This window comes from Mustela putorius, unplaced genomic scaffold (assembly GCF_011764305.1).
Source record: "Mustela putorius furo isolate JIRA1106 unplaced genomic scaffold, ASM1176430v1.1 tig00003853_pilon_pilon_pilon, whole genome shotgun sequence".
In the NCBI taxonomy this organism is placed as follows: domain Eukaryota; kingdom Metazoa; phylum Chordata; class Mammalia; order Carnivora; family Mustelidae; genus Mustela; species Mustela putorius.
In genome coordinates, this window is record NW_025422005.1 from 14,114,006 (window position 1) to 14,133,270 (window position 19,265).

General features: G+C 49.1%; 1 protein-coding gene across 1 annotated transcript; it reads right to left on the reverse strand.

Annotated features, from left to right (window-relative positions):
- Nucleotides 1–3,333: 3,333 nt before the first annotated feature.
- On the reverse strand, nucleotides 3,334–9,940 carry PLA2G2D (phospholipase A2 group IID). The gene is made up of 4 exons (XM_004741302.3): nucleotides 9,836–9,940; nucleotides 7,484–7,628; nucleotides 6,492–6,598; nucleotides 3,334–4,915 (listed from the first exon to the last, which is right to left on the reverse strand). Exons 1-4 carry the CDS (start codon nucleotides 9,921–9,923, stop codon nucleotides 4,770–4,772), a joined length of 486 nt encoding a protein of 161 aa, XP_004741359.2. The 5' UTR covers nucleotides 9,924–9,940; the 3' UTR covers nucleotides 3,334–4,769.
- Nucleotides 9,941–19,265: the final 9,325 nt, after the last annotated feature.

Here is a 19,265-nt window from a genome sequence, read left to right on the forward strand (position 1 = left end):
CTTGGGGCTTCAGGGGAGAGGAGAGCCCCACCCCAGGCCAGCCTGGGCCCGGGGGAGGGGCTCCAAAAGAGATAGCCGGGCCTGGAGAATGATCTCTGACAGCAAGGTCTCCTGGGAGGAGGGGCGTGTCCTGGGAGGAGAGGCGTGTCCTGGGCAGAGGGAGGGGCTGATTTCTGAGCGTTCTGAGGGAGGGGCTGGGAGGTGATCAACTAAGTTTTTCCAATCTAAGATAAACAAACGGCTGGATGAGTGATTAAGAAAACCAACAGAAAAGGCAAGCAGAGCATTGAGATAAGTCAGGGTGTGAGGGGGTTGCTTTAGGTTGGGAGGACCCTGATCTTTCTCAGGGAGTGACTCCGGGCTGAGCTCCTGACGGAAGGGGGATGGTCTTGGAAAGAGCCGGGAAAGTGCATCCAGGAGAGGCGCCAAAGCAAGGCTTGGCCAGGAACCTAAAGCAGAGAGAGGAAGGAACCTCTCCGCCTTGCCTTTTCTGACCTGCTTTGAGTTTTCACAGACTACTTTAAAATCTCTCCTTTATTTTAAGTGGGAAAAAGAGAAAAAGAGGACCTCCTCCAACCCCAAGTTCTAGAGAGAGCCAGGCCTTCACTCCCTGTTTTCCAGGTAGCGGGGTGAGGTCGGGGAGGGTCTGTCCTCAATAATGAGCAAGGACACCTTGCACTCCGAGGGAACACCCCCAAGCCCCCTCCAGGGGTACTGACACAGGAGCCTCAGCCACCCCAACCCCCTCACCCCTCCACCCCCCACCCCCTCACATCACAGCAACAGAGAGGACCTGTGGAAGGAGCTTGGGTGTTTGGGAGAGGTTCCTACTGGGAAAACAGGCAGAGCTGTGGAGAAGGCCCCTCATGCCCCAGGCTGGGTCCCCTGCCCCCTGGAGGTGGTACCCTGGGTGCAGGTGGCCTGGGGATTCAGCCAGCAGTGGGATTAAGGGCTCCCACCCTGAGGGCTCTAAGTGAGCCCTGCTGTGATGGGCTCCTCTCAGTACAATATTACCCCCATCTCTCTCCCCAGGCTGCTTCCTGCCTGGCCACATCCCCTCTTACCTCCTCATCTTCTTACCCACTAAGGAGCACCCAGGGCCCTTATTCACCAACTTTCCCAGGAAAGAGTGTGGGAGGTAGGGGGAGACACAGCCCCGGAGCCAGAGCGAACTGGGTTCGAGTCCCGACTCTGCCGCTTATCAGCAAGTGACTCACCCTCAAGTTTCAGTTTCTGCAGCTGGAAGATGCAATACCATGCCCCAGGGAGGGGTGGGGAGTGGGGGAGTGGGCACCCCAGGTGTTCTGTGTTGGCAGCTCTGTGCTGGCTCCACTCCTGCCCCTGTGGTTGTCCCTTTGTGAGTCTCACCCCCGAAGGGGCGGGGAAGCACGGTGACTCGTGTCCTTCTGTCTGCCTCCTACATCCAGGCTCCTTGAGAGATGGGTGCGGAGAACGGAAACTGCCGGTGAGTCTCTCCTTCCTTCATGCCTCTTACCCAATTCCAGGAACTATTCCAGAAACTGGAAATTGGCCCAGAATGAGAATGCACGGGAGGGAGCGGGGTCCTACCTTACTCTGCGGACTCAGTCCTGGCTGCCCTGAGACCCCATGTGCCCGTCCCACCTCTCCGTCCAAAGTCCCATGTCTTTACCAACCTGGGATTCATTCATTTATTCATCATTCATTCATTCATAACAAACAACTCTCGATCACCAAGCAACTGTGACCACCAGGCCCTGCACCAGGCGCTTAGCTACAGGCGCTGTCCTGCTCCTGACCCAGCCTTGGACTTGCCCACCCAAGGCCATCCTATCAACAACCCCAACCGCTCTCATTGTAGCTGTTACCTGCAACTCTGGGACATTGACCCGGTCTCCTCTCAAGGGTAAATAGAACTGGAGGAATCAACAATAGCCAGAGTAATCCCATCACCTTGAAGCACTAGGGTTTGGGGTAGTCAGTCCTGCGGGTGGCGGTAAGGCTCATTGAAAACAGACACAACAGGGACTGCATGCTCTCTGCTGGATGTTATCATGTCCAGGTTTGGGGTCTGGACCACAGCTGTGATCTGGAAGCTGGGAGGAGCCACCCAGGGTACGAGGTGGGGAGGGGGGGCAAAACAGCACGGCCAAGGTGGTCCATGAGCTGGAGAGACCCCCGGTGCTGATGCCATCACCAAGTCACCAAAAAGCCACCTAACCCCTGGACTTCTTGTCATATGAGGTCATTGCTGAAGCCCATCAAGTCACAGGAAGCCTCCTGACCAGTACAAATGGGACAGGGTGCCAGGGGCCAAGTAGGGAGAGTCTGGGGTGGAATCCTGGCTTCGCCTTTTGCTGGTTGTGGGACCTCGGAGGTTGCCGTCCCCATTCTGAGCCTCAGGTTGTAAGATGAGGACAGTAACGCCCAAGCCTGCCAAGACGGATCTTGTCACCATCACAGAGCCTGGCATACAGGAGTGCTAATGGACAAGCAGGGTCACCAGCTCTTGAATAAATGAACCTTGTGCACCAGGATCTTACTGACATGGCTTGCACCGTCACGTGGATGGGAGAGAGGAATTGGGTGGAAAGAAGGGGGACATCGATTAACTATTCTTTCCTGATGGGTCTTGATTTCAGATGTGGTGATTACATAACAACAAGAGCAAGAGTACTACAGGTAACATTAAAGAGGCATTATCGGGGCACCTGGGCGGCTTGGTTGGTGAAGTGATGGACTCCTGGTTTCAGGTCAGGTCATGATCTCAGGGTCATGAGATCGAACCCGGAGACGGGCTCCATGCTTAGCGTGAAGTCTGCTTGGGAGTCTCTCTCCCTCTGTCCCTCTCTTCTGCTTTCTCCCTAAAATAAATACATCTTTTTTTTTTTTTTTTAAATAAAGAGGCATTACCATGTGTGGGGTATGGTGCTGACAGCTACCTACGCATAAATCTTGTTTAATCCGCTGACCTTGTCTTATTTTCTTCTAACTTTTGCCTATACTTTACATGTGTGGAAACCCAAGATTCCTTAGGTGAGGTCACATGGCCAGTCAGGGGTATGACTAATATTTGAACCCAGTGCCCACGGTTTTTAATTCCAATTACCTGCCTCATGAGCCACTGAACTTCATGGGAAAATAGGAAACATGCTTTGACAGTTGTTTCACTTATGTCTGTCACAGGCTGGAGGGCCAGTAGCTCCTGGTGCTCCAGCCCTGTTGCTGGGGACACAGATAATTACATATAAATGACAGATCCTTATATGAAGAAGCCACCCGTCCATCCGTCCACCCGTCCATCCATCCACCCATCACAAGTCAGTTTCCCCAGAAGCTGAGCCTGAGACAGGATTCTTGTGCAAGTGAGCGATTTATTGAGGGCATGCTCTCAGGAGAAACCTGTAAGGCAGCAAGGGAAACAGGCCGGACCAGGGTATGAAGCTAAGCAAAGAGGTGTTCTGAACGTCTAGCCTCAAGCCTGCTTCCATGCTGCCCGGTGGTCCTGCAGAGAGGCTGGGGCTGGTCAGTTACATCCTTCTGGTATTACACTCTCTAGGCACTGGTTAGAGGTGAGAGGGGTGGGGGGGGGTGGTAGCTCCCAGCAGACAAGGAGGAGGAGACAGATGTGAGCACACAGCAGCCAAACATCTGGCTTAGCTGGGGATTGGGGAAAGGGCCAGGTGGGGATCTGGGTTGGGTACCAGCAGCATCTACCACAACCTCCATCCATCCATCATGGGATCATTTTGTCTACGAACATTAATCGAGCCCCTTTGCTATTTCGGGGAGCAGAGGAAACAAAGATGAGAGACAAAGCCCCTGTCCTCTAGGACCTCTAGTCCAGCAGGAGGGGATCAGAAAAGGCCAAATGTTAAATCCCACTTAAGATCAAACCTGGTAGACTACAGACCCGTAAAGTGCTATGTGGGTCTGGAGGATGGAACAAGCCCTCAGAGCCAAGGAGGAGTCAGCCAGGGGAGGCTTCTGTTGCAAGTGGCCCTGGGACCCTGAGGAGCCTCGGTGGGGCTTGGCCACCTGAGGATGGCTCCGCCAAAGTTCCAGCCCGAGAAAGCTCCTGGAAGCAGGAGCGGACACACCAGGTGTGCTTGTGGACCTGCGTTTGGAGCAAGAGGACCAGGCAGCTTCATCTGGCCTTTAGCTCCCGAGGGATTCGTGGAGTTCCTTCTTGATCCTGGGCATGACTTTGGATGCACAGATGCAACAAGTCCAAAACAGTCACGGGTGCTTCCCACAAGGACCGCCCAGCCTAGCTTGGGAGAGCGACATAGTGGCGGACAATGCGGGTCCCAAACTCTGTGAGATGTCCTCCCTGGGGCGGGGGTGGTGGGAGGCTTTGGGTTTTAAGAAGTAGAGCCATGTGGACAGAAGGGTCAGCATTGCCCTTCAGAGAGGCCATCCCGGCTGCAGCTTGGACAGTGTGTCGGACAGGGGGAGACTCGGGCTGGCGAGTGGCTATGGCAGGGAGGACGCGCCGCACCATGGCCCCCCAAGTCCCCACCCCTAATACCTGCAGCTTCAGCCCAAACACCATCCCTCGGGGGCTTCCTGGACTTGCCTTCTTCTCAGATCTTAATCCACAATCAGAAGAGAGTGTCTGCCTCAGTCGGAAAGATTTGGAAGGTCCAAGAACAAGAAGGAGGGTGGGGCGTGGTGGAGACCCTCCCAGGCCAGTGGAGGGGGTCCGACGCTGGGGCAGGGGTGGAGTTCCAGAGCCGCAGATGCTGAGGAACGGAGGAGGGCGTGCAGGGCAGCAGGCTGGGCTACTCCTAGCACGTGGGGGTCTGGCCTTGGCAGCGGGGACGCCAGTAATAACGCAGGTGCTTCTGATAGGTGTCCAGGTTCTGCTTCAGGCAGAGGGCTATCGTCTTGTCACAGGCGCACAGCTGCTGCTCGCACCAGCTCCCCTTATCCGCTGCAGGTGGAGGAGAACAGAGCTCAGTGTCTATTCCTTCCCGAAGCAAAGCTCAGGGTGGCCTTAGGGTGCCTGGAGGGAGTTTCTGAAGGCAGTCCTGTCCTTGCTCAGCTAGAGTACCCTGCCCAGCTGCTTGGGCTCTAGCTGCATGACCTTGGGCATGTATGGTGACCTCCCTGGGTGCCTTGCTCCTTTATTCATTTATTCATCCATTTACTAGACAATTGAGCACCCATCCTATGGCAGGCCCTAGGGGGACAGGACTGACCCAAACTGACGCATAGGGTTTACACTCCCGGGGGGCAGCGGATATTCGAGAAGCACAGAAATGGGGATCATAGCCTGTTCCTCGTGGAAGTAAGGAATGAGGCAGGGTCTACAAGACAGTAAAATGGGGGAAGGGGACTCAGCACCAAGAGCCATTTGAGCTCTGAGGTGGGAGGGGTCTGCTCCCCCTGCGGAAAGCCGCCGTGGCCGAGGGGGTGTGCTCCAGGCAGAGGGGACAGCATGTGCAGAGACTAAGGCTGAACGGACCTTGGTGCATCAGTTTTAGTATCTGTCCTTGGGATGAAGGTAAGAGCTGGCCTTGGGGCTGCTGAGAGTACAGGAGAAGCAAAGCGCTCAGCACACAATAGGTGCTCAATAAATGTTGGCTATTATTATTGCTATTATCATTATTGAAAGATTTTATTTATTTATTAGAGAGAGAGAAAAGAGTGACAGTGAGCATGAGGGGGAGGAGGGGCAGAGGGAGAGGGACAAGCAGATTACCCGCTGAGCAGGGAGCCCGACATGAGGGTTGATCCCAGACCCCGAGATCATGACCTGAGCCAAAGGCAGATGCTTAACTGACTGAGCCATCCAAGCACCCCTGTTGCTATTATTATTAAGCCTTCAATGAATAGGCAGTGATGTGATGAGCCTCCTTGATTCCCAGGCATGGGAGCTGCTCGCTGTCTCCAGGAAGGGGCCCAGGGCCGGGGGGGACCGGAGGTCTAGCTCAGGCTCTGTCACCTGCATCTGGGTGACCCTGGACAAACACCTCGTCCCTCTGGCCTCACTTTCCTTGTCTGTAAAATGGAGATCATCAGGGTGATGCCGCTCCTGGCCGGGCTGCTCTGAGGACCAGTAACGATGTAAGTTGTAACTTGATACTGTACTTAGCCCAAGTGATTGATCTGAGCATGCGCCTGGCAGCATGTGAGGCTCATTTGGTCTGCTTGCATTTTAGCTCTGGAATTAACTTTAGGGAGTAGAACGCTCTTATCATCCCGAGTTTACGGATGAGACTACTGATGCTCCGAGGGGTTAAACAATGTGTTCAAGGTCACGCAGCCGGTTGATTGTGGCTCTGGGATCCAAGCTGAGGTCTGCCGCCCTTCCAGATCCAAACGCCCATTGGACCTCTCCCTACTCCCAGCCCCATTCCTCCAGAACCCCGCTACTGTCGCTGGACATACGAGAAAAACAGACAGCTTGAGGGGCTTGTGTACTGTCACAGAGCACGTGAAGGCAGTAAGCGCCAGACCTCCCTTCCTCAGCCTCTAACTCCAAACCCGAGACCCCCGGCACTCACGGCACTGGATGTCCCCGTCGGAGAAGGTGTAGTTGTAGTGGTCTGTGTGGACACGGCACTGGTGCTGCCTCAGGTAACCATAGCAGCAGTCGTGGTTCTGACAGCACCTGGAGAGAGAGGACAGGAGGAGGGACAGGCAGGGAGCACGGCTGCATGAGGGGGGAAACTGAGCGCACGCTATGGAGGGTGCACTAGCTCAGGCCTATTGAGGACTTCCTGTGAGCCAGGCATGTGTTTCCTGCGTGAATACTCCCTTCAGCTTCACTGCTCCCCTGTGATGGGGGCACTAGTATGATCCCCATTTCACAAATGAAGAAACAGACTCAAGGAGGTCAAGCCACATGCCCAGGGCCACACAGCTTGTAAATGGTGGATGAGGGAAGTGGCCCTGGGTCTGGATGGCTCTCTTCCCTCCTGGCCGATTCCCCAGGGGGCCTGGTGAAGATTGCACGAGACGGTGGCAAAAAAAGAAGTAGGAATTTTTTTTAAAAAAACAGCACGCAGGGGCGCCTGGGTGGCTCAGTGGGTTAAAGCCTCTGCCTTCAGCTCAGGTCATGATCTCAGGGTCCTGGGATCGAGCCCCACATCGGGCTCTCTGCTCAGCAGGGAGCCTGCTTCCCCCTCTCTCTCTGCCTGCCTTCTGCCTACTTGTGATCTCTCTCTGTCTATCAAATAAATAAATAAATAAAAATCTTTAAAACAAACAAACAAACAAAAACCAGCATGCTGTGGCAGCAGAGAGTGTGTGTGGGTATTCTAACTAGATCAGGGTTGGAAGGGCCGGGGGCCTTCGGAGACTCTGCAGAACCAGCCAGAAGGCAAGCTCCAGGAGGGCCTGGACGGTACCGGGCCCCAGCAGGGTTGCTAGAACAGACCACAAAATGAATTCGTGGAATGAATCCATGGGAGAACAGGAAAGGGGAGAGTCCCGGGGTGCGGGCAGGACGGGACAGGACAAGACAGGACCGCCGCCCTGCCCGTGAAGGGATTACCTGTCTGTGGCATCTTTGGGTTGACCTTTGCCCCCAGGTCCACAGTGACAGCCATAGGACCAGTAGGAGACGAGGGGTATCTTTCTGGTCATTTGTTTGATCATCTTGTTCAGGTTCAAGATCCCGCCCTGGGTTGGAATCACACCTGCCAAAGAGTCCAGCAACAAAGAGAGGACGTGAATGTGAGAGATGGCCAGCAGACCACAGGCCTGGCACTTGTGCCCGGTTGCACCAAACCAGTGACCTTGGATAGTAAAATGACAACAGCCACTGTGCACTATGGCTGTTAAAAATACAGCACTAGTGAGGGCTTATTGCGTTTTCTTTTCTTTTTCTTTTTTTTTTTTTTAAAGAGAGAGGGAGAGCGCGAGCAGGGGGAAGGGGCAGAGGGAGAGGCAGAGGGAGAAGCAGGCTTCCTGCTGAGCAAGGAGCCCAAAGCAGGACTTGATCCCAGGACCCTGGGATGCTGAACCGACGGAGCCAACCACGTGCTCATGTAGTCATTTACTGACTTCATTCAACCTGTGAGATAAATCCCCTCCCACCCAATAAATTACTCTTTTTATTTTGGTACTTTCTAGAGGTACAGAAAACTTGCAAGGAGTTACAGAGTGATCTTATACACCCCTCGCCTACTTCCCTTTGAAGTTATGATCAGCTTACGTAATTACGGTATACTTTTGGGAACTAAGAAACTGACATTAATACAACAAGAACTACGATTAATGCCCACTTGGGGGAGGGGGAGGTGGGAAGAGGAGATTTGGGAAGGGATCCTAAAGGGTGAGATCCCCAGCAGGTTGCCTTGGGCTACAGCTAAAAGCGACCGGGGGTGTCTGGTACTTGCAGGTCTGTTCTGTCCCCGGTGTGTCCCCTCAATGTACAGGAACCCATGTTGTTACTCCTGTTTGACACGGTGGCTCCAACTGGACACCCTTGCTAAGTCTTAAGGGGACTAATGACCCATCCCAGGCCCACCGGAAGCCCAGTTTCTGTGCTAAGGAAACTGGAGGCAAGCCACAGCGGACTTCCCCCCGACCTTGTGCGTCAACCAGGGACCTGAGTTCAGAATCTTGCCTTCCTGGTCTACCTCCTCCCTCTTTCTGCCCCAAGTCTGGCTCTTTCCATGTCAGCTTAGCAATACACAAGTAAACTCACACTTGAATGATGTCGTTTTCCCTTGCCAAGCAAGCTGTACGTTGAGTTTTGGTTCAGAATGCTTTGGTATGGTCGTCTTCTTTCTTATAATTTTACAGTAAGGAGCAACCAGTCCTGAGACACCGAGGAGCTCCATCTGGGGTCACGATGCCTTTGGTGAACTGGCTTAGCTTGTCAGTAATTCCTGTCCTGGCAACTCTTTCTATCCTTCGCTGCCACCAAGGGGGATGGGCGCCCTCCCCCAGGAGTTACAAGGCTATCAGTTCATCACGCACATGCCATGTGTGAAGCTATTGTTTGCTCATTATTAATCCCACTTGCTAAACCCTTTGGATACATTTTCTCTTCAAAGTCCTAACAACCCTATGAAGAGGGTGTTATTGTGTCCATTTTATAGGTGAGGACATAGAGAGGTGGAGTGACTCGGCCAAGGTCATCCTGCTAGGAGACAGCATTTGAATGCAGGCTCGCCTGTGTATTTTATCTCTCCAGCGTATTGCTTCTTTATATCTGAGAGATGAGTTCCTGTAGCTTGACTGCAATTTCCCTGATGGTTTTTGCTGTAGCCCTGGAGATGTGTTCCCCTAAAACAAATGTAGTAGTCCCAGGATTATATAAAGCCCCACTTTAAAGTACAAATCCTTTCTAACTCTGGATACTTGGGTGGATTGAGGAACAAAAACACTGATTTGCTAGCCAAGCACATTTTTACATTTGATCTGCGCAAGTTTGAATGGAAACCGCCCCATCTCCCACCACCATTAACAGGACCCTCTTCCCAGGTTCGAAGGAGACAATGAACATGAAAGAAAGGGTTCTAAAAGTACATGGTACTGTGCATAAGTGAAAAATTGTTATTATCTGGTCAAGGTGACAAAGGGGAGCAGAGTGAAGCGGGGAGATCCTTTTCTGTAACTTGGCGTCCAAAGTCCTGCAGGCACCTGCTTAGCTAGCCCCAGTGTCTGAGCCTCTAGCTGCATATCCTCATGGCAGACCAGAGGCATGCTGCACAGCGTGGCAGCCCAGAGCTCCCCGGCCAAAGCCAGTGTTCTAGGGGACCAGCCACTGCTGCTGGCTCCTTGCAGGGGCAGAAGGATTGAGGACTGGGGGCCAGCGTAGGGGATCAGAGCAAAGGCTCAGTTGAGGAAGAAGATACAGCGCCCACTCACGTCCCACCTTCCCTTCCCAGCTCACCAGCAAACACCAGCAGCGTGCACAGCAGGGGAAGCTCCATGGTCCCAGCACAGAGCAGTGGACGCAGCTGCTGGAAGTACCTTTCCATACTGGCAGCCTTTTATATCAGAGTCGCCCCACCCGGCACAGCCCACCCCTGTCCTTCCCAGCTCTGGCATCCAGCACACTCTTTCCATTTCCTGTTTTTAGCAACGGGGAATTTTATGGTTTTTATTTTTAATACCAGTTTTTTTAAAACCTTTTGATTGCAAAATGAAAACATTCAGTGGAGGAGACTTGAAAATCATAGACAAAACAATTTAAAATCGCTTGTGAATCCGGTATACACCATTCCCTTTCTTTGGGATTGAAATATATTTGACATATAACATTGTGTAAATTTCAGGTGTGCAACATGTTGAGTGGATACATTCATATATTACACCATGACTGCCAATTTAGCAATAATTAGTACCTCCGTCACGTCACAGAATTATAATTTCTTTTTAGTGGTTGGAATAAAGATCTAATTTCTTAGCAAGTTGAGTGATTATAGTGCAATATTGTTGTCTGTATTCGCTAGACTGTGCATTTGATCTCTAGGACTTATTTATTACTTGTTGCAAGCTTTTGCTTATGAACATTACTTGTCCTATTTTCGCTCCTCTCTGTCTCCTGGTAACCACCATTTTACTCTCTGTTTTTATGAAGTTTTTTGTTTGTTTGTTTGTTTGTTTGTTTTAAGTACTTTCCATGCCTCATGTGGGCTTGAACTACTAACCCTGGATTTGAGATTGAGAATTTCATGCTTTACTGCCTGAGCCAACCAGGTGCCCCCTGCGTTTGGCTTTTGCAGACTCCACAGATAAGTGAGATTAAACAGTATTTGTCTTTCTCTCTCTGACTTATCTCACTTAGCATAATGTCCTCAAGGTCCATTCATGTCACAAATGGCCGGATGGCCTTGTTTTCACAGCTAAATCCTGTCTCATTTTGGTATCTTTACCCCATCAACTTCATTCACCCACTGAGAGGCACCTGAGTTATTTCTACCACTAACCTTTGGGTCTGTTCTTCTGGTTCTATGGCTTTACGGACCTTTCCACACTTTTCCCTTTCCAGATTAGAAAAATGTTACAAGTCGTCCTTTGTCTTTTCTTTGACCCATATAGCTTGAACCTATTTCTATGTCATTAAGGATTCTTTTGTGGTGACAGTTGGCAAGGCAACTCTGTATTCCTTTACACATCTCTGCTGTACATTTAATGAATCCCCTATTGATGGACATATGGGTTGTTTCCACTCATTTTTTTTTTTGTAATTTTGTAATACTAGTCCATACAGTGGTACAGTGAGAGACATCTTTGAGGCTAGATCTCAGTTTGTGTCCAGAACTATTTCGTAGGATCTGTTCCTAAAGTGAACTTGAGAGTCTCAGCATGGGCACAACTTGAAGGCATTTGATGGGTGTTGCCATTTTATTCTGTGGGTCTGCCTCCGTTTGTGTAGAAGAATCCTAACACATTCCATGGTGTGGACCCAGCCTAGCTAGGTGAGTGGTAGCAGGCGTTCTAGAGATGGTCTCCCACAAACACTCCACTGGTAACCTTTCAAGCTTTAATAGAGGGTCCACTGGTAGTAGAGATTGGTTTTCTCCCATGCCTGTTAAATGGCGCTCAAGGACATAGTCCACAGACTGACCTTGCTGCCAATTCACCCAAAAAAGTGTGCCAGTAAGAGTCACTGCTGAGAGTTCTTTCTCGAGTCTAATTTTTTTCCTTTGTTCCTTGACTCAGTCACCAATCGACCACTTCATCTGTGAGAAAATAATCTTCATGCAAAATAAGCAAGCAGTAAGCTCACCATATGTCCCGGGCATGGTCTGCGACACGTCTTCCTGTTATGGGCTCTGTGGTCATTCCCTTACATGCTCTCAGTGTGGGACTTCACCATACTGTCCTCCAGATCTGGGCTCCTGATGGGACATGTGGGTACCTCTCAGAATCCCAGCTTCTCCTGATCTAGTTATCATTTGGGTAGGGGCAAAACCAGCAAGGACCACAGGTACTTTGTTGATTCCAGAGACTTTTCCCTAATGGGAGAGAAGACATACCATTCATGCTACAAAGAGGCCTCAGAACCACTGTCCCTGACATGTCCTAAGACCCCAGGGCACACCTGAAAGGCTAGGTTTGGGGCCAGAGGGACCTGCTTCAAATTCTGGCTCCTTCTCTTACCAACACTGGGACTCTGAGCCAATCACTCCCCCTACATGAGTCTTGGTTTCCTCATTTGCTGGTGGGGACAATATGAGGACAATAGTACCTCCCTTCTCTGGTCACTATGGAGTTTAGAGACCATGTGCATCCAGCACACTGTACCAGGCCCCACCTATGGAAAGAAAGCCGCCACAGTGACCACAGCTCAGGCCGTGTAGCATTATATGGAGGTGAAGAGGGTGGCAGGTGGTGTTCAAATCCAGACCACCTGGGTTACGGCTAAACTCCCTGGAGCTCCAGCTGCCTCACCTGGAGCATCATGTCTTCCTCTTCCTCATGTGTAAAATGGAACAATGATAGTACCTACTTCACAGGCCTGTTGCAGGAATTAAACAACATGGTAGGTGAATGGGGCTTGGTCCAAAGCTGGAGATCAACAGATGGTAGTTATGATGGGTCCCACCATCACCACCATCTTTATCAGTACCATTCCTGCTTCAATGAACAGAAAGCAACTAGCCTTTTCTTCTGTGTTGTCAAATCTGCCTTAGTCCTGTCCACTATTCCTTTCCTCTGAGTGTATTTGTTTTTCGCTAGAAATTTGATCTGGGTTTAAACAAAAAAATCTATGATTCTACTTACCCCACTCAAGCTTTCCTATCTTAAGCATAAGGAATATTGTTATTATAAGTGTTCTAATAGCTCTATCTATTAATTCTGTCATTGGGATCATTTCTGGGTCTGTTTTTATTGATTGTTTTTTCCTTATTATGACTTTCAGTCACCACCCCCCCCTCATTATTATGGTTAGCGCTGGGATGTTAAAGCTTTGTCTATGTTTAAAGGGTATTTGCTTTATTTTTTAAAAATATTTTTTTATTTATTTGACAGAAAGAGAAATCGCAAGTAGGCAGAGCAGTAGGCAGAGAGAAAGGGGGAAAGCAGGCTCCCTGTCAAGCAGAGAGCCCGACTTGGAGCTTGATCCCAAGACCCTGAGATCATGACCCGACCCAAGGTAGAGGCTTAACCCACTGAGCCACCCAGGCGCCCCAAAGAGTATTTGCTTTAAAATAGATATCCAGAAGTGGAATTGCTGGGGTGGAACAGAGCAAGGGTTTTGTTTTTGTTTTTGTTTTTTTGTTTGTTTGTTTTCTTTTTTTTTTCCTTAAAGATTTTATTTATTTATTTGACAGACAGATCACAAGTGGGCAGAGAGGCAGGCAGAGACAGGGAGAGGGGGAAGCAAGCTCCCCATTGAGCAGAAAGCCCAATGCAGGGCTCAATTCCAGGACCCTGGGATCATGACCTGAGCTGAAAGCAGAGGCTTTAACCCACTGAGCCACCCAGGCGCCCCACAGAGCAAGGTTTTAAGCCTCTTCCACTCTCTGAAGTCTGTAAGAATTTAGAAACTCTCTTGCTTCTGTCCCCATTGGCACATATGAGTTTCCACTGGGCCTGGTCGTTCCTCAGGACTTGTTAGCAAGTTCTGTGTGCTTTTAATTCCCTGGAAATGGCAGGAAAAACACTTGATGATACCATTAGACTGCAACCCATCAAGACCTCCTGGTGGCGGGTGGAAAGGAGCAGGAGGGGCTTAGATGCTGGCGTGCAAATTCTGTTAGGAATATTTACCATTGGCTGAGACTCTACTGTGTGTTCGGCACTGGGCTGCTGTCTCATTTAATTTTCACAACTGCACCTTGAGGAAGATACTGCTATTCCCATTTTATAGGTGAGGAAAGTGAGGCTCAGAGAGGTTAGAAAGTTGTCTAGGGTCACATATCTGGTACACAGGGAATTTGGGTCTGAACACAGATCTGCCAGAGTCACCCTTATTGTGAGCTGGGCACCACTCTAAATGGTTCACACATTGTAACGTAAGGGTAGATACTGCCCTAATCTCCATGTTACAGATGAACTATTCAACCCAGGGGCTCCACCATACTTTCTTGCCCTCCCCACACTGATGGAGATAGAAGTGAGAATTGGCCTGAGTCTGGAAACTGGCTTCCCCCACCTCACTGCAGAAGAGAAGAAGGTGGACCCCATCTTCTAACAGGTATCCCCAAGGGGGAAGCCTGTCCTTTTAGCCAGTGATGGAATCCTCCCCTCGACCCATCCCTCGCTTCAAAGCTCCACTCACTGCCACAGTCCCGTGGCCTGGGTTCCATCCACCGGAACATGCAGAAAGCATCAAAGAGGAATCTCGGAGTTGCCAAAGTTTTTCAGGAAAGGGTGCTTCCCTGGAGGCTCTGAGCTTTGTCTCTGATCTCCTGTGTTGGCTGGGTGTTGGTTACCTTGGCGTGCTCACATTGTGAAAATTCCTTCGACATCTTTGCAATCAGACTCCTGCGGCTTTGAACTCCAGCTTAACAATGGCATTACCTTGATTCCACTACTTCATCTCTCTGAGCCTCAGCTTTCCCGTCTGAGAAATGGGGCCAGCGATGCATCCCCTGCTGGCTCTCTGTCATGAGTTCAGGTGGAATGACAGGGAACACAGGTACACAGGCGGTGATCGGGAAATGTATGGCACCTGGTGACCCTTCCTCCTAGGAAGAACGAATCGAAAGTTCTGACCAAAGCAAGGAGCTGGGCAAACTGACCTCCCCACATGTCTCAGACCCAGAGTTTCTTGTTTCTAAATGACCCAGGGCTGGTCACCCATAGCAGGGGGATTTCCACTTTGACTTCTCAGTTCATTCAGAGTGACCTAAACACAGACAAGTGGCCATGGAATGTACTTTCAGAATCACTTGAAATCCCCACAGGCAGCAGCTTTGTGGTGGTCATTGCCAGAAGGTTCTTCTGTTCCCAGCCCCAGCCTTGCTCCTGCTGCCTTCCTCCAGCACCACCCCAACCTGGGAGGCGGCAGAGCCTGGGCATTCAGAAGGAAATGGGGCCAGACCGCCTGGCCTGATGTGGATTCTCACTGCTCATCTGTTTCCTCATCTGTTAAATGAGGTGGAGGGAAAGGAGAAAGCACCCCATCGGGGTTTCTGTAAGGATTCCAAGGGGGCATATGTGGTGCTTGGCTCGTATACTGTAAGCTCTCCATAATGACAGCCAGTGTCGTTACTGATAATTGGCTTATGGGAGGCAAAGACCACACTTCCAAGAAATTCCATGGGAAACCAGCAAATGGCTCCATTTGATAGGCATTTCCTGAGTACCTACTACACGCCAGCTGCCAACAAGTACAGCAAACTGGGTAGGATGCAGAGAGGAAGGAGTAAGGCAGATCCCCACCAGGATCTCATTATGTCCCCAGGGCAACCAGACACTTTGGAGCTGGTTGGAATCTGGGCTGTGCCAACCCCTGGTGCCCCAGCTCCTGGTGGGGATAGAGGTCTCCTACCAATTTACATGAGATGATTTGGATGGAGGTGAGTTGATCTGCCTGAGGAGTCAGAATGTGGGGGATGACTGTGGACACCAAGATATTCGTTTGGGGGATTTGGCTGGAGCCCCATGGAGAGGGCCATATGGAAGTTTCAGGCCTAGGCTACAGTCATGGGGTAGTTCCCAGGGAACAGAGGAGAGCAGACAGGGCACAGTGTGGAGCTGGAGGAATGTCCCCTCCTCTGAGCAGAGCAAGAGTGGCTCTGAGATGGGGTGGCCCCAATGAGTGTCTGAGAGCCTGCAGCTCTGGGGTGCTGAGACCTCCATGAATAGCTGTGTAGGTCACGTGGGGGAGCAGAAGAGAAGACTAGGAGAAGCCTGGGGCTCCCAAGGCTCCTACAGAGACTCCCAGAAATAATAGCAAGACTTTATTTGGGAACTAGGAGCTCAAGGGGGTTCTGACTTACGTGGGCTGGATAATAAACCAGAGGCATTTCTTACTGTCGATATGACCCAGAGGCCCTGTGAGCCCCGGTAAAAGGGTTAGCTTGGAGGGATACACCATTAACTCCGTGGAAAATAACAGCGCTTTGCCTTGCACAAAGCCTTTGCTCTCACTCCCTCCTCAAAGCACAATTTAGATGCTGGTACTATTTGCTCACTTCCAGAGGGGTTAGTGGGACTTTAAAGGGTCAAACCACTCAAACAGAGGGCTAATCAGACCCAATGTCACTCCCAAGTCTGGTTTTTCTAGTGGGCTGTAGCTGTGGGCCATGTGGACAATGGCTGAATGGTGTCCTCCCTCAATTTACATATTGAAATCCTAGTCCCCGGTACCTCAGAATGTGGCCATATTTGGAGAGAGTCTTTAAAGATGTAATTAAGTTAAAATGAAGTCATTAGGGTAGGTCCTAATTCAATAGGACTCCTTTTAAGAAGGGGAACTTGGGACAGGGACTGGTAGCGAGGAACGACCATGTGAGGACCCAGGGAGAAGATGACCATCTGTAAACCAATGACAGAGACTTCAGAAGGAACCAACCCAGCTGACACTTTGATCTGCATCTTCCAGCCTCTGGAAGTATAAGAAAATAAATGTTGTTGAAGCCACCCAGCTTGTGGGATTTGTGATGGCAGCTGGAGCAGACTAACACAGGTGTTAAGGGAGCCCAGAGAGAAGCCTAACCCACGTAGGCTCCCTGGAGGAGGTGAGCTTCTATTAGTCATCATCCTCTTTCTTCTGCTTGCTCCCCTTCTCCACCCTGAGTGTACACACACAAACAGTGCCTGCAGTGCAGGGATCTGATCTGAGGGACTGGCGTGGTCCTCCAGACACTGCCTGTAGACAGGCCTTCCCTGACTCATAAGGCCCTCCGGTTTATTGCCTCAAGTATCCGCCTCCATGAAATGGGAGCAATGTCCTTTGATGCCTCACTTCCTCCACAGTCAGCTGTCTAATGATTAGGGATGACTTGGCAAAGCAATCATTATAGATATGGATATATAAAACATTTTTGTTATAAATGTAGAAGCCATCTGTTTTTTCTTAGAAAGGTTCTTTGTTTCTTTTAAAATCAACTTTACTGAGGTACGATTCACATAGAATAAAATGTACCAATAAATGCATCAAGTTCAATGAGATGTGTCAATGTACACATTGTTTCTTTTTAAAATCAGCTTTACTGAGGTATGATTTACATAGAATAAAATGTACCAATAAATGTGTCAAGTTCAATGAGTTCTGACAGATGTGCACGACTGTAGAACCACATCCCCAGCCACCACAGGAAACACTTCCATTCCCCAAGAGAGTTCCCTCGGGCCCCCCTGGAGGTTGTGCTGTCCCATGGAACAGGGGTCCCCTCTTTTCAACTGCGGAGCTGGTATCTCGTTGTATGACTGTATATGTATATGTGTATGCATCACATACAAAATCCTTTTTCTGGTTGGTGAACACTTGGATCATTTATAATTGGGAGCTGTTAGGAATGTTTGTGTATATGTCTTTGTATGAACACGTGCTTCCTTTTCCCTTCGGTAAAAAGCAAGTGGTGGAATGACCAGGTCATATGGTAGGTGTATGTCTAATTTGGTAAGAAAGTGCCCATCTGTTTTTCAGAGTGGCCATACCATTTTACATTCCTTCCACAAGTACGTGAAAGTTCAGTTACTTCACATCATCCCCCAAATTTGGTACGGTCAGTCTTTTATCTTTTAGGCACTCTCATAAATGTGTAGTAGAATTTCATGTGGTATTAACTTTCATTTCCCTAATGCCTCATGAGCCTGAATACCTTTTGTATATGCTCATTTGTCAACTATTATCTTCCTTGGTGAAGAGTCTGTGCAAATCATCTACTCATTTTAAAAAATTGTGGTCTTTTCTTATTATTGAGTTTTGAGAGCTCTTTATATATTCTGGATATAAGTCCTTAATCAAATTTTTGCAATATTTTCTTCTGGTCTGTGACTTATCTTTTCATGCTCTTAGGAGCCTCTTTTAAAAAACGGAAATTGAATTTTCAAGAAGTTCAGTTTATTGGGTTTATTTTCCCTCTTATATGTTGTTCTTCTGATGTTGTAATAAGAAATCTGACTCCTCTGACACAAAGATTTTCTCCTATGTTTCATCTAGAAATTTTATAAGCTTAGGTTTTTACATTTAGGTCTGTGATCCATTTTTAAATATTTACTTTTATAAATATTTTATTAATATATACAAAACTAACATTTGGTATCCTTACCATTTCCAAGTGTACAGGTTAATGGTACCCAGGACGTTCACACTTTTGCAACCGTCATCACTGTCCATCCACAGACTGTCTTTCATCTTGCAAAACAAACCCTGCATCCTTTAAATATTAACTCCCCATCCCTTTCTCTCTCTAGTCCCTGGCCACCAACATTCTACTTTCTGTCTCTATGAATCTGGCTATTCTGGAGAACATCATAGAAGTAGAATCATATAGTGTTTGTCCTTTTCGTGACTAGCTTGTTTTACCTAACGTAATGTCCTCAAGTTTTATCCAGATGACATGAATCAGAATTTCCTTCCTTGTTAAAGCTGAATAATATGATCCATTAAAAAATGCCTTTAGGGTGCCTGGGTGGCTCAGTGGGTTAAGCCTCTGCCTTCCGCTCAGGTCATGATCTCAGGGTCCTGGGATCAAGTCTCACGTCAGGCTCTCTGCTCAGCAAGGAGCCTGCTTCCTCCTTTCTCTCTGCCTGCCTCTCTGCCTACTTGTGATCTCCCTCTCTTTGTCAAATAAATAAATAAAATCTTAAAAAATGCCTTTATCGAAATATAATTTCGGTCCCATACCATTCATTCATATTAAGTATACACTTTGGTGTATTTTTTTCTCTATATTCAGTTATGCAACCATTACCACAATCTAATTTACCACACCGCCCCCCAAAAAACCTTACTCATTAGCAGTCACTCTCTAACCCCCTCGGTCACACACTCCCTCCCCACCAACCTCCACCATACCCTCCCCATTCCCAGCCCCAGGCCGCCATGAATTTACTTTGTGTCTCTACAGATTTGCCTATTCTGGACATTTTATGTAAATGAAATGATATAATATGTGGCCTTTTGTAGCTGGCTTCTTTAATTTCACATACTTTTTCAAGGTTCATCCATGTTAGAATATGTTTCATCAATATTTTTTTCCTTTTCATTGTTGAATAACAGTCCACAGTACAGATAAGACACATTTTATGTGTCAGTCCATCAACTGATGGACATTTAGGTTTTTTGCGACTTCTTCGTTATTATGAATAATGCTGCTATGAACATCTGTGTGCAATTTTTTGTGTGTGTGCGGATGTGTGTTTTTATTTCTCTTCGGTATATAACCAAGAGTGGTATTGCTGGGTCGCATGGT

Bases quoted from the DNA above. Each gene is read 5' to 3' on its own strand.
- PLA2G2D (XM_004741302.3), bottom strand. From the start codon at position 9,923: ATGGAAAGGTACTTCCAGCAGCTGCGTCCACTGCTCTGTGCTGGGACC. The intron at 7,629-9,835 runs GTGAGCTGGGAA...ACTCTTTGGCAG, and splicing joins CACGCTGCTGGTGTTTGCTG to GTGTGATTCCAACCCAGGGC. The intron at 6,599-7,483 runs GTAATCCCTTCA...CTCTCTCTCCAG, and splicing joins CCCAAAGATGCCACAGACAG to GTGCTGTCAGAACCACGACT.